Source organism: Cupressus sempervirens, chromosome 3 (genome assembly GCF_028749045.1).
Source record: "Cupressus sempervirens isolate cs-2001-9-10 chromosome 3, ASM2874904v1, whole genome shotgun sequence".
Classification (NCBI taxonomy): domain Eukaryota; kingdom Viridiplantae; phylum Streptophyta; class Pinopsida; order Cupressales; family Cupressaceae; genus Cupressus; species Cupressus sempervirens.
In genome coordinates, this window is record NC_143120.1 from 309,348,645 (window position 1) to 309,370,385 (window position 21,741).

General features: G+C 33.6%; 1 protein-coding gene across 1 annotated transcript in view; it reads right to left on the reverse strand.

Moving 5' to 3' along the window:
* UVH3 (5'-3' exonuclease family protein) overlaps positions 1–19,988 on the reverse strand; it is a 68,805-nt gene extending 48,817 nt beyond the window's left edge. Inside the window, exons 1-3 of the mRNA XM_089819631.1 lie at positions 19,793–19,988; positions 19,451–19,701; positions 3,945–4,150 (exon numbers count right to left, since the gene is read on the reverse strand). Coding sequence (XP_089675757.1) covers positions 3,945–4,150; positions 19,451–19,701; positions 19,793–19,880 — 545 coding nt within the window. The 5' untranslated portion in view covers positions 19,881–19,988. The remainder of the gene's footprint in view (positions 1–3,944; positions 4,151–19,450; positions 19,702–19,792) is intronic.
* Positions 19,989–21,741: the final 1,753 nt, after the last annotated feature.

The window sequence follows — 21,741 nt, forward strand, 5'->3', positions numbered from 1 at the left end:
AACCGGCCAAATCTTCAAACTGGCACATTGGTATGCTTCTCCTTGACTTGAAAAGGCTCATGATAGAGTAGAATGATCTTTTCTCTTGATGATTCTAGAGGCTTTTGGGTTTCCTCTTATTGTCTGTTAGATGGTGAAGACCTTGCTTGAGGATGTTGTGGCTCAGGTAGATGTTAATGGTTCTTTATCTGATCAATTTCAATTGCAGAGATCTATTATGCAAGGATGTCCTTCTTTGACTTTTATGTCATTGCATCTGATGCTATTATTTACATATTTAGGTGCTCAAGGCAGAGTCCTAGAGTTAGAGGACTCTCCCTAATAGGAAGGATCATTCGAAAATCCAATTTGCTAATGACACTAATCTTTTTGTGGAACTCAAAGAAGACAATTTTTATGTGTTAATGCAAAAACTTAACATTTTTTGTAAAGCATCTGGTGCTAAGCTCTTGAGTATAAATCTATAAGTTTGGCTGGGAAAATTCTCCTCCTTGTTATGGTAAATCGATGTTGTTGTGTTGTTGTTGTATTAAACAAAGGAGATGAAACCTCCTTATAAAGATTTACAAAGACAATGTTTCTATAAGGAAAAATTGTGAACTAAAGACGGAAATAAAAAGTACCTAATAAACTAAAGACTAACTAAGATGACCATTAAAGAAACATTATAATATTCTAATACCCTCCCTTAATGGTCATCGTCTAATTGTTGTCTTTTGGTCACAAATTCTGCAAAACATTTTGCTGCTGCTAAGACCCTCCCTAGAGCTGCAAAATGTTAATGACCAATTAGCCAAAATCCATACAGAAAAGAACAGAGAAGCATGCCCCTGCTTCAGAAAATTTGCAAAAAAAGACAAAAGCCTACAACTAACTCTACCACTGAGATGAGTGTGTCACTAACCCTCCCAGAATCAGCAAAACATTTGACTAGAAATCATCACAAAACATACAACCTAATGTTGGATAACTTAGCCGCTCTTCCCTGAAGACAAAGACAAACACTAAGAACAGCTAGCACGATTCTGCAGAAAAACTGTCAAACCCTCCAAATTTTGCAAATGAGCATGATGCCCCAAAATGGACTGCAAAAAGCCACAATTTCTTAAGGAGAAAAAAATGGAAAAACCAGACACGGTTTTTGAGGTGCAAAATTGATCAAAACCAAAGAACAAAATCTAAGACACATAATCAAAGAATACAAAGCTTCAACTTTTAGGAAAGAAGGTAAAATCCAACATATAGTTTTTGAGGAAAAAATTATAATCCCACGCAACTTTGCGAATTATAGAATCAGAAATTTAAAGAGGAAAAAACTTATGAAAATTGAAAACCCATCAGATAATTTTTATGGGAAAAAGAGAAAAAATTATGAAAACTCATTAGAGAAACCTTCATGCAACAAAACATGAGATTTCATATGATAAAACAGCACATGCAAGAACATTCAACTCACAGGCAAATACATGCAATCTTCGAAAATTAGAGACTTTTGCCCAAATCAAGAAATTGCACAATCAAAAACCTACAATCGGGCTCGTGATTTTCAGCAAAAATCTTCGAAGATAAAACCACAAATTTCATTAAATTCCTCAAACAAGTTTTATTTTAGAAAATTTTAAAAAATAAAATAAAATTCTGTAAAAAATCCAAAGTAAAAAGGGCTTGATTTTTTCTTTAAAAAATTCACCAAATTTTATGAAAGCTCATTGACCCACTCTGACACCATGTTATGGTTAATTGATGTTGTTGTGTTGTAGTTATATTAAACAAAGAGAATGAAAGCTCCTTATAAAGATTTACAAAGACAATGTTTCTAAGAGAAACAATAGTGAACTAAAGACGGAAAAAGAAACTACCTAATAAACTAAAGACAAACTAAAATGACCATTAAAGAAACAAAATAGTATTCTAATACTCCTAAATGGTTTAACAGGTATGATTTCCAATCGGTAACCTAATAAACAAGTTAGGAGCCTTGATATTCCTTTTGTTCTGTTTCCCCACTCTAAAATAATATAAGCCTGATTCAACTTTATGAAATAAGTTACTAGCCTCAAACCTATGACTCAAAATGTGCAAGGCCCATATAATCATTCAGAAAATGCATCGAAGATGAAGCAGGTCACATGATAGTCAGAATAAAGATGGCTACTAAATTACATAGAGTCCTGTTGTATGTGTATTCAAGCCAGAGGTAACAAAGGTGCACATGCAAGACAATAAATTCATTAGGTCACTCGTTTTAATGACCTTTCTTGTATCATATGGCGTTCTCCATCCCGCCACAAAACATGCTCATATATCATTTGTAGGAATATTTGATAGATACCAATTATGAGGACAACTGGCACTCATGGTTGTACTTTTGGTATATAATCCTATTAGCTATTTGTCTAGTCAACTGATGTCCAATTCTAAGGTTGAATAACCAACCATTACAAAATCCTGCACTTTACTGACAAGCCTTCTGCATTGCTGTAGCTGTGAACCACATGACAACATGAACCACATTTTTGTAACTAGTAATATGATTGAGATTTGATTGTGACTGAATATATTGAATATACATGCAACAATGATGGATGATTTCCTCCTATCGTTGCTTTCTTTACCTGCATTTGCAATTACTATTCTCTGCTAGAAAAACAGATTATTAATTCATTTGTTACCATCAACTGCCGCTTTAGTCAATTGTAAACAATGCCTTATAGCTAGAATCTCACGCACTAAGTTGATAAACCAATTATTATTGTCCAACAATCACTTACAATATGTGCAACTCTGCATTAGTGAATAAACTGAATTCTTACCTAAACTCACCACAGAATCAAGGCAGAGTTGACATCTTTCTGGCTGATAAGTACCAGAACCGACAAGAAAGAATTTCATACATGTAGTTCCAGGAAATTAGTTACAAGAATATGTCATACAGGTTTGTTCTACATTGTAGAATCTTGTTTAAATATCTGAGGTTCTTTGGTTTATACTTAAACAATAAACATTGATCTACAAAAAGATAACTATGTCCATAATAACTTATATCCTTACCAGGTTTAGTAAATCCCCCAATGTCAAGCACAAGTTCAGATCAGAGCAGTATCAAAGCAGATATTCTTTTGGAATTTGGAGAGAGAAGTGCACGTGTCTGTCTCAAGATTGGATCCTGCTCTGTTAAATGTTTGCTGGTTTTAACAGTAGTAAGCTTCATATTTTCCTTATTACTATCTGAAGTAACAGGATGCCCAATCCTTATTTGGTTTTTTCCATTAGCCTTCTTCCGGCAGAACTGAAGCCCTAAATCTGCCCCAAATACTCCCAGAAAATAAGAAAAAAAATGCTACTGATTTTTACCTTTATCACATCATTAGTTGCTTCAATTGTCAGCTGATGCCTTTAAGGCACTCAATTTGACACAGGTTCTGTCAAATTCTTATCAAATTCAGCCCTAAATGTCTACAATATTTGAAAGTTTAAATTTACAGATAACTGTTTTAAGGTTTAGGTTCTTGTTCAAGTTTTAGAGTTTGAAAGTCAATATGTAAAGAAAACTTTGTATATCCCTGCAGTAATGTAAAGCTTATCTGTTCAGCTTAAAAGGTTGAGCAATCCTAAATATATATAGGAAAGAAAAATGGAAGTTATCTGCCAAAAGCAACTTCAATCAATCTGTAATATTTCCTGAAAGACTCTCTAGCTCTAATCCATCATTAAAATAACCTAATTCTTCCGAATCAAAGATATTTATCAGCATTCACTTGATCTTATCAGTCAACAATCAGTTATCATGTTTAAATTGATTCATACAGCATCAATGAATGTCTCTCCACATTACTTTAAATTATCAGAATACAAACCTTACATAAGAAAACTTCATAAACCTTGATAAAACAACCTTGGAATTATTTCAAAATTTGTTAAACCATAACAATTCCATGACATACAAAGCATCTGCAGCTTCATAACTGCCACTTTCATTCACAGTCTGTGAATTGCTAGCTGACTCCAGTTTCTGGTCAATATCATCATGAACTGCCTCTAGTTTCTGGTCAATATCGCCATGAACTTCATTTTTTTCAATTGATGGTTTTCTAACTGCCTTAGCATTCTGAATTTCCTGTGCAAGTTCTTCCAGTTTGCGAGTCCTCAACTGCCAAAACAAGAGAACTATGTATCAATTTCCATTCTGTAATTGGATATATATTCAACAGAAAACACCCTGAGTATTCATCATTGGAAAATAATAAGTTGCTTATATTTACTTCCAAGGATCTGCAAATTAGAAATATTAACATGAATTACTGAGAAACTAAAATATGTCATTATAATGTCTCCAAAAGAAACCTACAAGAATGAAAACATGAGAGGCTATTGTTCTCCAAAAGCCTGACTTTCCAAAACATAATTGACAAGGAATATTCACTAATAACTTAGCTCTGAGAATTCACCAAATTTTATTCAATGTTTAAAATATATATACATTAACATCTTGATAAAACTGCAGATTTTGGAACTTCTCGGAACAATCATTGATTCTTTATCCAGAACTCTAAAACCTAAAATTTTGTCTGCTTACATTCTCCAATTGGCTACATGGAAAAAAATCCAAAAAAATTAGTCCCTGAGAGACAATTAGGATTTACAAGTTTATTTTCTTATGAGTACAATTTGAAAACTTGTGAGTTGGCAAAACATGGCAAACCCAATTTTTAATTAGAACCAGCAACTTGACCAAAATTAACAAAATAAAAAATAGCTACATTCAAAAATCAGCATACTCAAGTTTCACCTGCATACTCACCAGGTAATTTTCGTGAGTTTCTTCATAAAACTTGCCCTCTAGTAAATGCGTGGAAATTTACTAGTTAAGCATAAATCTCACAAGTACTTGTGGCCTCCACAACAAAACCCTATGCTTGCAAAATTGGGGGCCCTTGTTTCCATCTCCAAGCCTTTTAAGTGAATTTTTAATTTCATTTCTTCAAGGTTAATTGAGACGATCCTAAATCATTTTCAAGTTGTCTAGTCTCCAATTTCCCCCTTTGAGGGAATGCATGACAAAGGTGTCCAGTTGAAGTGCTCAGGCGTTAAAGAGGTAAATGGGAAAAATAAATTTCGAGTTGCATTAAAATTTTATCAAAGCTTGGCCTGGGCGGACTGTTGGGACTTTCTTGCAATCACGCATGCATGCCTGCAAGTTTTCCCTGAAAACCTGATTTGTTAAGCCATTGGCGGAAAATCAGACTTTTCTCCAGTTGTTGCAGGACTCTCCAATTTCTCCAATAGTGCACTAAGCCTACTGTTGTGTGGTTTTATCCTGCCTCGACAATCCCTAAAAAAAGTGCACCAAGGCTACTGTTGTGCGGTTTTATCCCACCTTGACAATCCATAAAACAATACCATCAGCCACAAGAATCTCATATGTTTGAGTCCATCAGACTTCTCTATCTGGCCTGCAACCCTATCCAACTGTTGTCTCACTCTAAAAACCAATATTGCACACCATCAGACTTTTGTTTTCATCCCACAATACAGTCTGGCTGCATACCTAATTGTTTCTTCCAAAACTCCACAAATCTCGGTTGTCACTGTCAGCCACTTACATTGACCTTGCAGCCCCTGAAAGCTTGCATCAGATCCCCAAAAGCCCACCCATGTAGTGCCCACCTGTACTTTACTTTTCAGCCATTATTGCCAAACTACTTTTAGGCCATTTTCATGCATATGTTAGTTCAAAGATACTTGATTTACAATTATATGACACTAATTCATGATTAGGTTTTGTGTTGGTAATGATTGCATAGTAGAATAAATTTCATGTGTTAATTGATGATTATGATTACTTTCATAATGATGATGCTTTAATTACTCTTGGTTAGTAAATGTAATTGCTTTCATGATGATGTCATGAAATGTCTTTAAATGATGATTATTGTGTATTCATGATGATGTGTTGTTTATATTGGAATCTAAATTATTTATGCTCATGATTTATTTATGGTACCTACCCCATACTTGCATGTGTATGGTGCGTATCTATATTACATTTATGTCTGATGTGTCTAATGTGGTTGAGGGAACAAATCGTAGTCACCTACGGGTTGAGATCTACACGATGCACCACTCCTCGCCATTGCCTGCATAGTTTAGATATATATATGCATATATACATGCTTGTCTTTTATGCAGATTGCATGTACCAAACATTGACTTCCCTTAATTGCTAAGATGAGTGTGCCCTATTACAATAGCTTAGTAGTAAGAATAGGGAGATAAAGTTCGGATCTGACCCCAAACAAAGCCTAACTACTGCTCTAAGAAGGGGGGCATGTGTTTGATTGCCTACTTTTTAAAACTTGTCAATTTATCTTTGCATGTGTTGTTTGATTTTGGCTTTGAACGGATTCGCCCATGTTGCCTTTATGTGGATTTCACCATGTGATCTACTTGATAAATGATTTAATTATGATGCTTGGATTAATCATATGATATTTCAAATTATTAAATATTATTTGATTAAAAAGAAAATATTAAAATATGATTATATTTAATTAATTGGATATGTATTTAATTTTATATCTTAATTTAATTTTAAGACTTAATTTATATATTGATTTGTTATAATTGTTAATTAATCATGATAAATTTAAAGTTGCACATAATTAGCAACTTTAATTATTATTCTTAACTAAGATAAGAAATTATGCTTTTAAAAAGTGGCTTGCACAAATAAATAAAGTGGAAAATAAAAAGAAACTAATATTTTAATGCAAAAGTACATTTAGTGTGCGTGACATGATTAAAAAAATCAAAGTATTTATTATTTAATAATGTGGCTTTTTATAAGATTGGACAACAAAAAATCCTAGGTAGGGTTAGGGCTCTTTAATAGAGGATTTTCGGTACACTTTGCACACATAGGTTTTGGGAGAGCAAGTTTGGAATCGAAGCTTAAGAATTGATGAAAGTTTAGGAGGGTTTAGATTTGCAAGCATTCACAGATTGTCTCAAATTTCAGCAATTGATTTCAAGTAGGGTTTGAAACCCATTATAGAAAATTCATTTCAAATGAGATTTTGTCTACCTCCTGTCTTCCTTGTTGGAATCTAATTTGTTAAAAATTGAGGAATAATATTGTTGTTATTTGGAAATAGAATTCAATTTCATACTTGTTTGAAAACCTTGTGAAAGATGCAATCGTAGGATTGTGCTGCTGAAACTTGAATCAGAAAACTCAGATCTGTACAAGTGATAGAAAATTTAACATTGAAATTGGAGGATTTTGAAACTTAATTGTTAGTAAACCCTTTATTTGAATTTCCACAAAAGAAATCTGCTAAGGAAAAAAAATCAAATTAGCTAGGGTCTGACCTAACAAATATGATTTAATCCACAAGTTGGTATTTTTCCTACTGTTTTATATAGGTCTGTGTGTGCATGTTCATGAAACTCAAAAAAATAAGAGGAGTGATTAATTGCTGGAGATATTATTCCTATCAGATTTCACAATAGTATTTTGGTAAAAAGATAATATCAAAAAATATATAGTAACTATCTCTAGTTTTAAAAGGAATTTTTTATTAGAAATAAAGAAATTAAATAATTTTATGTGGGAGGAGATTAAACCCCCGCAATCTATGTGCCTTTAAAGGCAGCGCAACTGTCAAGGCAGACCGCAGCTAGCCTTAAAGGCAATCGCAGGCCCCATACTTGGGGTTACTTATGTTTTAAAAACATATTTATTTTTTTAAAGATTTTTATTATTTGTTTAATAATTTATTAAATTGAATTCGTAATTAATTTAAATTTTTTAGTTAATTTAAATTATATTAAATTAATATTATTTTGTATTAATTTATTTATAATTGATGTTTATAAAATTTATTTAGTTTATTTAAAATTGATAAGAAAGTTATTTAGCTTATAAATATAATTCATTATTAAATTATTTAATATTGTTTATTTAAAAATTACAAATAAATTTATTTAATTGGCTAAAAATCATAGATTTGCATGCTATAGAATTGAGATTAATTTATAGATTAATGACTTTGGATAATGATTATTAATAGCTAATAAATATAATATTAATTTATTAGTTAATAATCATTGTTTTTACATGGAGATATTTTTCTATGGGAGATATTATTGTCTTATTATTTCTTTGTTAATAGGCACATCTTTTGGCCAAACCAAACTTTTGAAAACAATCTTATTCAAACCATATGACGGAACCTTGTATTTTATATGTATTTACTTGAGGTTTGTGGTATCTGTGTTGTGATGGATTTGGACTTTTAATGTGATGTTTTATTTCGTGATGGTTTTTATGTGAATTGGTTAGTCGACCAAACTAGGATGTACACTAGAGGCATATTTTGAGTTTTACTTTATGATAATTATTTGACTAGATGTTGTGACGTATCTTATGATTCGATTTGAGATTTATGTTCATGGGATTCATTTTGTTGATCATTTATGTTAACTTGGGTTTTGAGAACCAATGCATTTTCGGGTTGCAAGTCATTGAACCAAATTCGATCTATCATTGCTTTTGTGGGATGGGACACAATTGTGGTTTGTGAGCTTAATAGAGGTTGTCTAGGTGCATGTCTATGGGGTTGGCTTTACAATAGGGGCTTGGGGCCACAGTGGTTAGTACCAAGGTAACCTATCATAAGTTGTGTAATAAGTAATAACCTAATAATTTGATATTTGGGAAAAACATCAAAAAGATAAATAAAGTTGGTGTCTCATCCATGCCTTGAGTGCTTGTATAGGCTAAGAATGGGAATGGGATGATACCTAGTGAGAGTTATGACTGGTATTCCTGGTCTTTACAAGAGGGTATTTTGGTTCCACATGTGTCATGTTGAGGGTATTCTAGTTCCAAAATGACTAGTCCAAGGTAACTCAATGCTTGAGGGTCTAGAGTCTAGCGAGAGACCAGTCCAAGGTAACTCAAGTAGTTTGACCATGTGATGACACTCCCTAGTATGTAGCCTATGTCTCCTTCGCAGATTTTGTATTTGCCTCAGGTGGTGTACTTATTGTTGGATGTTATTTATTGATAGCGGTTGACTTTTATTGATAATTTTCAGTTATTCATTGGTTATTACCTTTGACAATTAGCATTCAATTTGGAAATCGATATTCTTTCAATGGTTGTGTCTCTTTGATCTTGATACTTGATTTGTACTTGATATCCGATTGTTCACTTTAGTATGTGATGTTGGTATTGGTTGATTGTTTTTTTGACATTGGTTATCATTTTTTTATCAGTAGTTGTGTTACCCTTGAGGTAGAATGAGCTACTAGGATTCTCTTCCTAGGATTGATTTTGTGATTTTTTACCCATGTCGATCGTACATTATCTCCCTTGCACGATGGGAGTGGTGCATAACTAGGTTACCATGAGGTCGAGAGGTAGTGACTTCTTACCATTTGGGTCCCTCACATACTGGCACCAATGTTGGATGTACCTTTTGATGCAGTTGTACCATTATCATTCTTATTCTATCTAGGAGACATTCTATTCAATTGATGTACCTATGTAGTAATATATCTTGTATCTCGAGATCCAACGAGATGATGTATTGTACTTTTTTGTACTTGTATTTATTGTTACATACCTTGTGACATGTGCAGTAGATGTTATGTATTGGATGTACTTCATTGCATCAATTGTACTCGTGTATTTGCTTATGAGATTATGTATCTATATTTCATCAAGGCTATGGACATTGTACTTAAGATTGAAATTAATTGATAAACTTTCATAAAACGTGACTCAATGTGAAGGAACCCTTGAGGAATGGAAACTGTATTTGTGATTGTTTATGTGTAATTGATGTGTATGTGTATGTGTATGTGTATGTGTATGTGTATGTGTATGTGTATGTGTATGTGTATGTGTATATTGCTTCCGCATTGTTATCTTGTGTTGTATAAACTTTTTTAAAAAATGTCAATAAACTTTGTAACATATTAGGTTAATTTCTCTTGAATTCTGGAGCAAGGCATTACAACCCGCATCTTGAATAGTTGCACCACTACAAGAAATGTCTAAGACTTCATCAAGGAAGTGCATTTACTCCTCCTCATGGATTATGAATCCCAAAACTATTCATTTTATTCTACTTATCTTTTGCAATTGTCATTTTCATCTGAAACAGCTATCTTCATTCACATCTCCTGGACTCCACAACAAGGATTTCTCTATGTGAATCTTGCATCTATATAGTTTGCTAATCTTATTGTTATAGCAGATTTCTGCATCTGCGTGATATTCTTTTATCGTAATCCTGGATAGACAAACAAATTTCACATTTGCATAGACTCTAGCTTTATTGCAGTAGTTTCATCTTGTTTCTAAAAACATATGATGTTGCTACAACCACCATGGATAATCTATACGACATTATATATTCATTAATGCAGAAAAAAACTAACCCACAGGCCACAATTGCTTGTAAACTTAACTAGTGAAAGCATAATAGTGACACAAGAAATGAAAATTCCAGCAAGAATCAATTACTAGAATCACTTATCCTCATAGGTAATTCTGGCTTCTTGTGGCTTAATGTTTACATCTATTTCCAACAAAACTCCGACTAATGTCATATTCATATTCCCATGGTGGCATTACCAATGAGAGTTGTATGACATTATGTAGCCTTTTAAAAAAAATGCTCTGTGATGAAAACTATACCATACTGGCTCAGTAACTAAGTCCCAGGATTGCATTTAGTTTAGTTTGCATTCATTTTAGTTTGCATTCAGCTTAGGTTTGCATCTCATTCTTAGATTTGCATTTCAGCAGGGTTTCAATTGCTCATTTGCTTGCATTTGACAAAGTAAGAGGTGGAAGGCTCTCCACATGTTGCATCATCATCTTGACTACATAAGTGACAATTTGGGATCTATTTTTGGGATCAAAGTCAAAACCTAATACTCTTAAACAGCGCAAACTTAGTCAAACAAGGCCTAAGACTTCACAGACTGAACTCATTCTTCTTTCCATCATTCTGCTAAATCCCTTATTGCTTCTTTGGCTTCAATCAACTACTCTACATCATCTTTTGATTTCGCTCCCAAAGGGGCTGGATGATTACATTATTACATGAATCAAATCTATCTTCAAAACAATTTGATTAGAACTCAATCCTCATCGCTAGGGGTGTATCATTACTAGGGGCATATGAAGCTATTCATATCTCATTTCAAACTGGGTATCCCACAATCTACTCATGGCTATCTCAAGTTTTTAGGGGCGTATTGGATTCTAGTAATTCACCTTAATCCAATATTGCCTTATCTATTGATCAGGTGATTGACTTTCTATCTATTACCTTGGTCAACTCACAACAGTTCTTGTCATCTTTCAATGGACAGGTATCTAGGTGTTCTACTTGGACTATTAAGCCTCATTATGGGGATGATCCTATGACTCGTGACAGGGCTTGTCATCTTTTATGGACATGTATCTAGGTGTTCTATCTGGACTCCAGAAGATCAAGCTTCATTCTGGAGATGATCCTAACCTCTCAATGGACCAGTATCTAGGTGTTCTATCTGGACTCCAAAGAATCAAGCTTCGTTCTAGAGATGATCCTAAACTCTCAATGGACCAGCATCTAGGTGTTCTATCTAGACTCCGGAGGATTAAGCTTTGTTCTGAAGATGATCCTTAACTCGTTTCAAAGGACAGTTATTCAGCTTCCAACCTCTATGACAATTGAACTCCTAAGGATCGACTTTCGTTCAACCAAGATTAAAATCGATTCTATCTTGTCAATTGATCCACGTATCATCAATCTCAGGACCAATCTCAGTTCTCATTATATGCTTCAGAATTAGACTATTCTTTCAATCAATGTGTTGCTCACACATCAATTCAAAGAGGGGTAAATGTTATACCCCAAAATTGCAATCCTAAACCAATTTGGTGCATTAGTCTCAAAATATCAATCTCTCAATCAACAAAGTCCTAATCAGTCCTAGTTCACTACTTGATATAAGTATCCATTGCAGAAAACCCTAAGTCTGCAATAATCCTATTTCCTTGTTTAATTCCTAAACATTGACTTGATTTAGCTAATAACCCTATTTATCGAATTAATTTAATTTAAGGGTCCTAGTACATTTAATTTAATTTAACCACCCCTTTTAGCTAAATACCACATACAAAAGGGATTATATACATTTAATTAAATAAAATTTCGTCATTTCAATTATTCAATTAATCGATAACACTAAACTATGAGGTAATATTTAATTAAATAATTCAAATATTCTATCAAATCTCCTCAAGTTCAAAAATGGATATATTGAGTTTATTTAAATCGGAAAAGGAAATAGAACAAGTTAACTGCCTCATTCACTTCAAAAGCAAACAATTAACTCCCTCTTATAAGGAAACTTCCATTTCGAACTCAATCTCAATCAATCCTGACCATTCATCTCATTTGATCTCTCCGTCAATTTACTCTGGGTTTCTCTATATATTGGGAACATTTGTCTCTCATTTGGGTGAGGTGGGTGTAATTTGCGAAAAACTCTATCAATTTGAGTATTCATATTTGTGCATTCAAAGCTCTCTCACATTATGTACTTCATTTTCTCATTCTACATTAAATATGCATACATTTAGCCTAGTTTATTCTTTCTTTCAAAAGATTAAATCTGCATTGCATATAGATTAATTTTCACGTATTGCATAGAAAATCTCAAAAATATAGCTTAGTCTTGCATCTCATACTTTCAAAATCCTTCGTTCTAGTTCAGTCTTCTGGTCATTGAGCTCTTGATTCTAAGAGCATACATTCAAACCTCAATTAGATAGAACGCAACAGGTCGCCATGACTAAATCTTTTGGGATGAAAAATCTGATGTTCATTCTTGAATGAATCCTTCATAGAATGACCATGTTGTGTGTTGTTGAGGTCTAAGTCCACATTTAGCACATACACCTATCAACTAGACAAGGTGTAATCACATGTCCACTAAAGGTGAATCGTCCTCTATTGTGTAACAAAATATGTACAGCATAGGCAACAATGACAGGATCAAAATGTAAAAAGAACACGAGTTGGATCTCACAAACAACGAGGTGTGAGACAACAACTAAGTGCAAGTGGATTTCTCCTACAACATGTGCTAAAATAGAATGTAAACTCCTAGGCGTCTAAATGACAACTAACATGCAAATGCATTATCCTAGGTAAACTTAAGTAAAGTGTAATTGGTAATATTTGATTACACCAACAAACTCCAAGGGGCAAAATCTGGTACATACTCTGAAAAAATTGTTCCAATACAATAGTGCTCAATTTTGCAATGTGCAAAACAAGCAAAAAGAACAAAGTTCCTGAATAATGAGCCCAAATAAGAAGATATAGACCCAAAAAAAGAAAGGATCAGATACAACTGAAAATCCCTAAAAATAAGGGGTCAAACTGCAAGAAACTGAAGTAACTGAACCAAGATCCTCTCCAAGCCATGTACAACTGAAGCATCACTCAAACTGCCCACCAACTGCCCGAAAACTGTCTCAAAAAGTCTCTCAATCTGCATGGTGTCGGATGCAGACAAAATTCCTCAAAATCAAGAGTGTAACAATGTGTATCCTGAAGATAAATGCTCAAAACAAGTCTCTCAACTGTTGGTAACTGAAGAGGAACTCAAAAAAAAACCAACTGCGGCTACACTGAAAAATCCCCTCGTGAACTCCCATGTGTCATGCAAAGGCAAAAATGTCTCCAATTACTGCAAACTGGACTCTAAGCCAACTGAAGTCAATAGAACTTGCCTCCCTTAACTCACACAATCACTCCAAATTAAACTAACTCCTCATGAACAGAAAACTACCTCTTTCTACATCTTGCATCTTATTTTAATAATTGTTATGAGTTATAACAATATCAAATAATAATAATCACTACATTACATTTTAATATTTGTGCAAAAAAAATATACATTTCTATTTTAAAATTTATGTTGATATCTACCAAGTAGTCTCCTTAATAAATACAAATAGAAAAGGAAAATCTCGCATTTTATATTTTAATATTTATCAAGCAAGGATCTTGAGAAACATCAACATAAAATAGAAATACCGCATTTAACCGAAAAAAACACTAAAGGAAATTATGCACACTGATTGGTTATATCTAAACTTTATCAAAATTACACAAAGGTAAAAAACCATAAAAGGGTTAAGGGTTACAACCCTAAATCATCTCAATTCTTTCCTCATTTTCTTTTTCACTTTGTCTCTGAGCAGCCCCATGGAGTTAGGGAAGCTAGGGTTTCTGTGGAAAAAAAAATATTCTGAAAAAAAAACTGCAGCTTCAGTCTTACGCAGGTATTTTGCATTTATTTCCTTTGTAATGCACTGGCTGCGGTTTACCTTGCAAATCTGTCACATGAATCATATTTTCCTTCTCATAGATGAACGAGAATTTTTCTCCTCTGTAACCATAGCTTTTTCTATTTCTCTCTTTTTCAAAACCCCATAACTTGTGGGTTTTCGTGCTCTGTTGAAATTACCCATGGAGGCTGACTACTGCAGATTCAATGTTTCTGTAGATAAATTTCCCCTTGTCTCAGACAATTTTGAGTTCTGGGAACATATTTGTCGCTGGAAAAAAAATGTTCATATACATTTTCTTTTTCCTCAAGGATTTTGGCAGTTCTGATGACTTGTTTCTTTATGAGCACTGTAGATCTTATTCCTTGGAAGAAATAAAACATCTCTGTACATACCACATATCCATTAGCTAGCTGTAATTGCATTCTTTTATAGCTGCTTTATTGTCGTTCTGTTGTAGCTGAAATATGAGAATATAAAGAAACTTTAAGTGTTCAGAACATGCTTGCCAGAACTCGTTGTTTATGCTTTTAGTGAAACAATATATTTGCATTGTGCCCTATATCAATGATAATGTGGTTTTCATACTTAACTCTTGTTATAACACCATAAGATCACTGATATAGCTGAAATGATGATATATATAAAGACCCTTTCTTTCGGTAATGGCCTCCTTGCATGTCTCTGTATTTTCCATTTCTTGCCTGACGCTAAGATCACTCCGGTTCATTGTATGACCAATGCTGATTCTCTGTAGAATAATACCTCTTTATGGATCTCCTGTAACTGAACGACATTGTCTGAGATTTTTACCACTTGAAGATAAAACCTGAATAGTATGGTTACTCTTTGTGCATCTTCATTTAATGTCTAAGTCACTAGGCTTTCCTGACTGTGTCACTCATAACTTCTGACCTTGCAGCTCAATATTACTATAGCTGACATGAATTACACTGATTGAATATGTTTGAATCATTGAATGTCATTTACTGTAGCATATTATGTCCAGCTTTCCTCATAAATGTTTTGAGCTCTTGATTATACAATATGTATTATCTTTTCCTGTAGTTCTACATTTTGTCCTTAGTTGACTATGATATATTGCTGATCATCAATGTTGATGTTATCATACTTGTGATTTACACTTCTTCTGTGCATTCATATGACCGCTTGTGCTGATGTAACTTTTATTGCATCATTCGATTCATGACTGTGTCTGTAAATGAATGCCGATTTGTATACTTAGGCCAAAAAGTTTCATAACTTGGAATGATTTGTCCCTTTAATTGGAAACTAAAAGGTTTCATATCCTTGAGGATACATCCCTTTGATAATTTCTTGTCTTCATTTCCTGTATCTGCACATGGCACAAACTAGTTAATTGAAATATCTTTATTCATTTTCTATACCATGCACATCCCTTTTGATCTTTTCAGCTTATCATGTGATTGATAGGATGCAGTTGCAGCAGTCAGACCAATAGGGACAGGTTTGATTCATCATTGCTCAGTCTTCAGTGACTAACATTATTCCTATAGCCCTTGCAGGTAAATATGAAGATGGAGTCAACTTATCTGCAAGCTGCTACAACACCACCAGTTCACCATTCAGACCAAGCAATGGCAGATCATATTAGAATAGTATATTGTTTTTTTAAAGGTCATCTTAGTTAACCTTTAGTTTATTAGGTAGTTTCTATTTCCGTCTTTAGTTCACGATTGTTTCTTTAGAAACATCGTCTTTGTAACTCTATAAGGAGCTTTCATCTCCTTTGTTTAATACAAATACAGCAACATCGATTTACCATAACATGGTATCAAAGCAGATCAATGGGATTTCATAAAATTTAGCAGATTTTTTAAGAAAAATTAAAGCCTCTTTTTTATCCGAAATTTTTTTCCAAAAATTTGCTTTTCAATTTTTAGAAATAAAAATCATCAGAGGTATTTTATTAAACTTTTGTGGTTCGTCTTTGAGGTTTTTTGCAAAAATCGCAAGCTTGGTTAAGGGTTTTGATCCCACGATTTCTTGGTAGCAACAAAAGTCTCCGATTTTTTAGGGTTGCATGAACTTGCATGTGCTGGTTTACCGTGCGAAGTCTTGCATTTTGCCTACCTTAAAAGTTATGGTGGGTTTTCATAATTTTTTCCCTTCATAAAATTCCTGATGGGTTTTCAATAATTTTTCCCTTGGAAATTTCTGATTCTGTAAGTTGCAAAGTTGCGTGGGATTCCTTTGTGGGTTTATAATTTTTTCCTCAAAAATTGTCTAGTGGGTTTTACCGTTTTTCCTACAAAATGAAGCTTTGTAATGTTTGGTTTTGATTGATTTTTCACCTCAAAAATCATGATGGGTTTTGATCAATTTTTCACCTCAAAAATCATGTTTGGTTTTTTCGATTTTTCTCCTTAAAAATCGTGTCTTTTTGCAGTTGGTTTTGAGGCATCATACTCGTCTATATAGTTTGGAAGGTTTGTTGATTTTCCCTCAAAATAGCACTAGCTATTCTCGGTATTTGTCTCTGTCTCGAAGAAAGAGCAGTTTCGTTATCCAACATCGGGTTATATATTCTATGATAATTTTTGCTCAGATGTTTTGTTGATTCTGGGAGGGTTGGTAGCAGACTCATCTCAATGGCAGGGTCAATGGTAGGCTCTTGTCTCTTGTTGCAAAGTATTCTAAAGAAGGCGGCACCCTTTTTTGTTCTTTTATGGGCAAATTTTGGCTTCTTGGTCATTAACATTTTACAGATATAAGGAGGGTCTAAACAAATACAAAATGTTTTGAATAATTTGTGACCAAAAAACATCTGTTAGACAATGACCATTAAGGGAGGATATTAGAATATTATAATGTTACATTAATTGTCATCTTAGTTAGTCTTTAGTTTATTAAGTAGTTTCTATTTTTCGTCTTCAATTCACAATCGTTTCTTTTGGAAAGATAGTCTTTGTAACTCTGTATAAGGAGCTTTCATCTCCTTTGATTAATACAACTAACATCGATTTGCCATAACATATCACCCTGTCTCTTTTCCATTTGACTTTTGTACATTGCATCTTTCTTTTTTGCATTGTTTTGAAAGTCATCCATAGCTTGTGTGGAATAATTTCCTTCCTTCATTGGATGAACAAATGTATCATGCCTCGTAATTCATGCATCTTCAATTGTATATTCTGATTTCTTTTGTAAAGAAATGAACACTTGTAAATCATTTTGCATAACAAATGAATAAGAATTGTTCTTTTACACTTTTACTTCTGTTTTGAATATATGGGACGGCAAACTGTATTTTCCTCTTTTATTGAATATCAAATTGGAAATCCTTATCTCTCCAACAATTGCAATAATTCAAACAAAGCAAGCACACTGAATTTAATCCTTAAAAGGAACAATTAGCTGAAACAACTTGACAATTTACGCTATGTAGCATAAATTGGTAACAGTAATATCATCCAATTCTTGGTGTGGCGTACCTCAAAGAGCGGTTCTAGGTGCACATTTCTCACCAAGTAACTCAACAAACTCCAGCACCTAGGTGAGGTTGACAGGCCTACAAATCTTGGAGTGCATTTGATGAAATAAGTTGTTGATCATGGCATATTAACTACTAAAAGGGGGTGATTTTCTAAAATACTTCAAATTTAAAGAATTATTCACACGTTATTCAAGATCACTTTTTCTATACTGCAATGTGTTGCACCTTAAACTCCAACCTTGGAAATTGAAAAAAAAATGTCAACTCGTAATAATAGTGTGTAATATTGAGTAATATGTGAGGTCCAACTCTAAGTGTGGTGCACCTCAATGTATGCATCATGAAATGAGTCCAAGTCTGATGTCAATTTCACAAAATAAACGTAGTTGTCATAACAGAAAAAATTTACCAATCTAAATATAAAAATTTAATATTATAGCTTAATGATTATTGAATTATTCCATTTACATCTTTTTTTATCCACAGCAACAACAGGCTAGATCCTCTTGGTTTTGGCATTTTAGCAATTAAAAAGAGGAGATCTACTATAGGTTATGTGTTTACTTTTTCTGGGTCAGCAATCACCCGAGCCTCTCATAAGCAACAAGTTGTTGCCCTTTGCTCTGTTGAGGTTGAATATGTTGCTCTCCCTAAGGAAGCCAAGGAGCTGATATGGCTAAAATGATTACTTGGAGAGTTGGGGTATCATCAATCTGTTTTCAATTTATTTTGTGACAGTAAAAGTGTCATTCATTTGGCTAAATATTCAGCTTTCCATAGTCACACAAAGTATATCAAATTTTGAGAAGGCAAGTTACAGTTGAGAAAACTGATACTCAAGTCAATCCAGCAGATGTATCGACAAAGGTTGTATCTTGGGGAAACTTGAATTTTGTAGAGCTTCTCTCCAGATTGTAACGACATAGCAATAAAGACCAAGTGGGGGATATCTCTGTGTAGCTCTTCTTGCAGTACTGATTGGACTTCAAGTCGGAGATTGCAACGGTCTTGTCGTCAGTGAAGCCCAATCATTACCTTCTTTATGTAACCGATGACTCTATACATTCCAACCGTTCTTCTCCCATGATTTATGCTTAACGAGTACTGTTAAAAATAATGCTGTAGCTGTCATAATGTAACGGTGATTAAAATAAAGAGGTATCCCCTGCTTGAAAAGTCTAGGTTGGACGAACTACTATAAAATTTGTGCTTCTTCTGTGTGTGTGATTTATTTTTCTCGGTACATGCTTTACTCTGATTTCTTGTTTTATTTCTGTAAGTTTTAAATCTCAACAAAGCTTACAACCATGTTTTAGGGAAGATTCCAGTGTGACCCCAAAAATTATGCTATAAATTGCGAAGTTAAGCCCCGAGGATAGTTGAAAAAATAAACTAAAATGCCTATAAGTTTATAATTTAATACTAATAATCAATAATTTACGTAAAAACATTACTACAAATAATGGCAATAGTTCACAGCGATAGTTTGTAGCATGCAAATTAAAACATGGTTGCAGTAAATTGTACCCTGAATCCCAAGGATTATTTCAAATAAATGAACTCAAAAAGGCCAAAAAAAACAATTACAGTCAAATTCTTACGTGATTTAAGAGCAATTTTTCGGCAGTCTTTCGGATTTTCGCCTGTGCTCTCTCGCGCTGCCGGCGGCGCGCAATGACAGTTTTCCGCTTCAATGCGGGCGTTCCGCCATCAAACACAAACACTGGCTTAATGCGCAAAAACAGAAGCTTGCAAATTCGTCTAAAGAATCCGATAAGATGAGCATTTCTTATCATTTCTCCCTTGTCGTCTCGCATTGCCTTCATAAATTGCACCATCCAAATGCTCGCATCTTGAAAAGCACAAGGCAAAAACGACGCATAATAAATTATATTGCAGGCAATTAATTAAGTTGTTTCTTAAGGAATTTTTAGGATTATTACCTACTGCCAATTTTCTTCCCGCCAGGGTTTCGACGGATACCCTCCTGCCAACGGGAGATAATAATTCCCATAAACCCTGCACTCCCATGGCTTCTCTTCGATTTGTTCTTTGACGTTACTGTTAAGGAAATTTACGATAACAATACATACAGCGTTTTTCATATTCAGGAGCGTTGAACTGTTCTCCCGGTAAATAGTTTTGCATTTGTTTTTGAAGTTATGCCTTAAATGAGTCTCGAGCATTAAAATTTGGTAATTGGAAGGTTGTCATAAAAGCATTCGATGGAGTGTTTCCTTTATAATTTGGATCAAACATTTTAAATGTGAATACCATGAATAATCTCTTTTAGGAAAAATAACAAGATCTTTGGTCTGGTTGGAGTCCCTCTCTTTTGTTTAAAATGTAAGATTTCTTCAATGGTAAGACATTGTGTTCAATAGATATAATAATTAGTTAAATCATAATTAATTTAAAAATTATTTACTATAAGTGTTATATATTGATACTAGCAAAGTAATTAAATGCAATATAATTAATGATGGTATGAGCATTCAATATGTGATATTGTTGTCTATGTTTACAAATTTCTTAAGTGAAAACTTTTATATCAAGTTTTTATAGTGGGTATGGAACATCTAAAAGATGCTTGTTGAAATGTATCATTGTGTAGTTTGTATTGCAATCTATTTTCCATGAGATGAAGATGTGCTAGTAATCATTCATAATTGAAAGTATAGTGTACATTCTCTTGATTTTAATTATAATTACGATTGAACATATCTTAAGATTGGCATTTCTTTGTTATTATCTCAATTCTATGGAACTTACTAGATAGATAGATTGACCTTTTTATCGGAAGCCTCGATTTGACATGTTGACAAAGAAAGATGATTTGTTGTAGAGGAGGGTTTTCAATTTTATGAGAAAGGTGGTGTGTTAGAGTTGTGGGTGACACTGCCAAGTTTCAAATCACTTATGATATTGTAAACACTCTCTATGATGTGAAAAGACTTATGGTAATGTGAAGTGAAAAGTGCAGTCATTATGGTGACTTCTTACTTTAGTGAGTACCAAAGGAAGATAACTAGAGCCTAGATGAAGCGGTAGCCTATGGTGTTGTTCTTCAGACAATCTTTCTCAATGAAGACGGTGACATTTAAGCGACAATTTCATATTTGCTTGGCTTAAGAGCACAAATGTTTCAATAGAAGAGGGAATAATGCTTTGCCAGTCCAAAAACTTATTTTTCATGGAAACATTTGCATTAAACTGTACAAATTGCCTTTCAAATAGTTACCAAAGAAATCTACAATGTGATTGTTGGAATTCTTTAGAATAATTGAGAGGGTGGGGTGAATCAGTTATTCAAGGTCTAGATGTATAGATAAAACTTTTCACAACTTAGTGAACCCATAAAACATTTATCATCATACATGCATCCATAAGATTATGCAATCACTTAAAACTTGTAGGTTACTATCAAATCAATTTGCAAAAATGTAAACATGAAACATAACAGATTCAGCAACACACTTGACATAATGATTTATGTGGAAACCCAATTTGGGAAAAACCACTAGTAACATGCTACTCTTTTTCATTCTTCTAATGTGATGCCCTGTGAAAGGTCAACCTTGTTAAATGTTACAATGTACATTGTTAAATGTGATCTTGTTAAAGGATTTCAATCACCCTATTAAAAATGAGCCTTGTTAGAGGACTTTAGACCATTCACTTGAAATGTCACTTCGTTAAAGGATTTTACAAATGACTATTAGGTCAACCTTAATCCAAATCATTTACCCTAGACTAATAAAATTATTAGAGAGTAATAGTAAGGCTTGATCTGATAACCACTTACAACTCCATTTGCAAGTTACAGATAACTATTTCAATCCTCCATTCTGCTTGGCTTTCATACATTTCAGTTATGATAGCTTGTTCACCC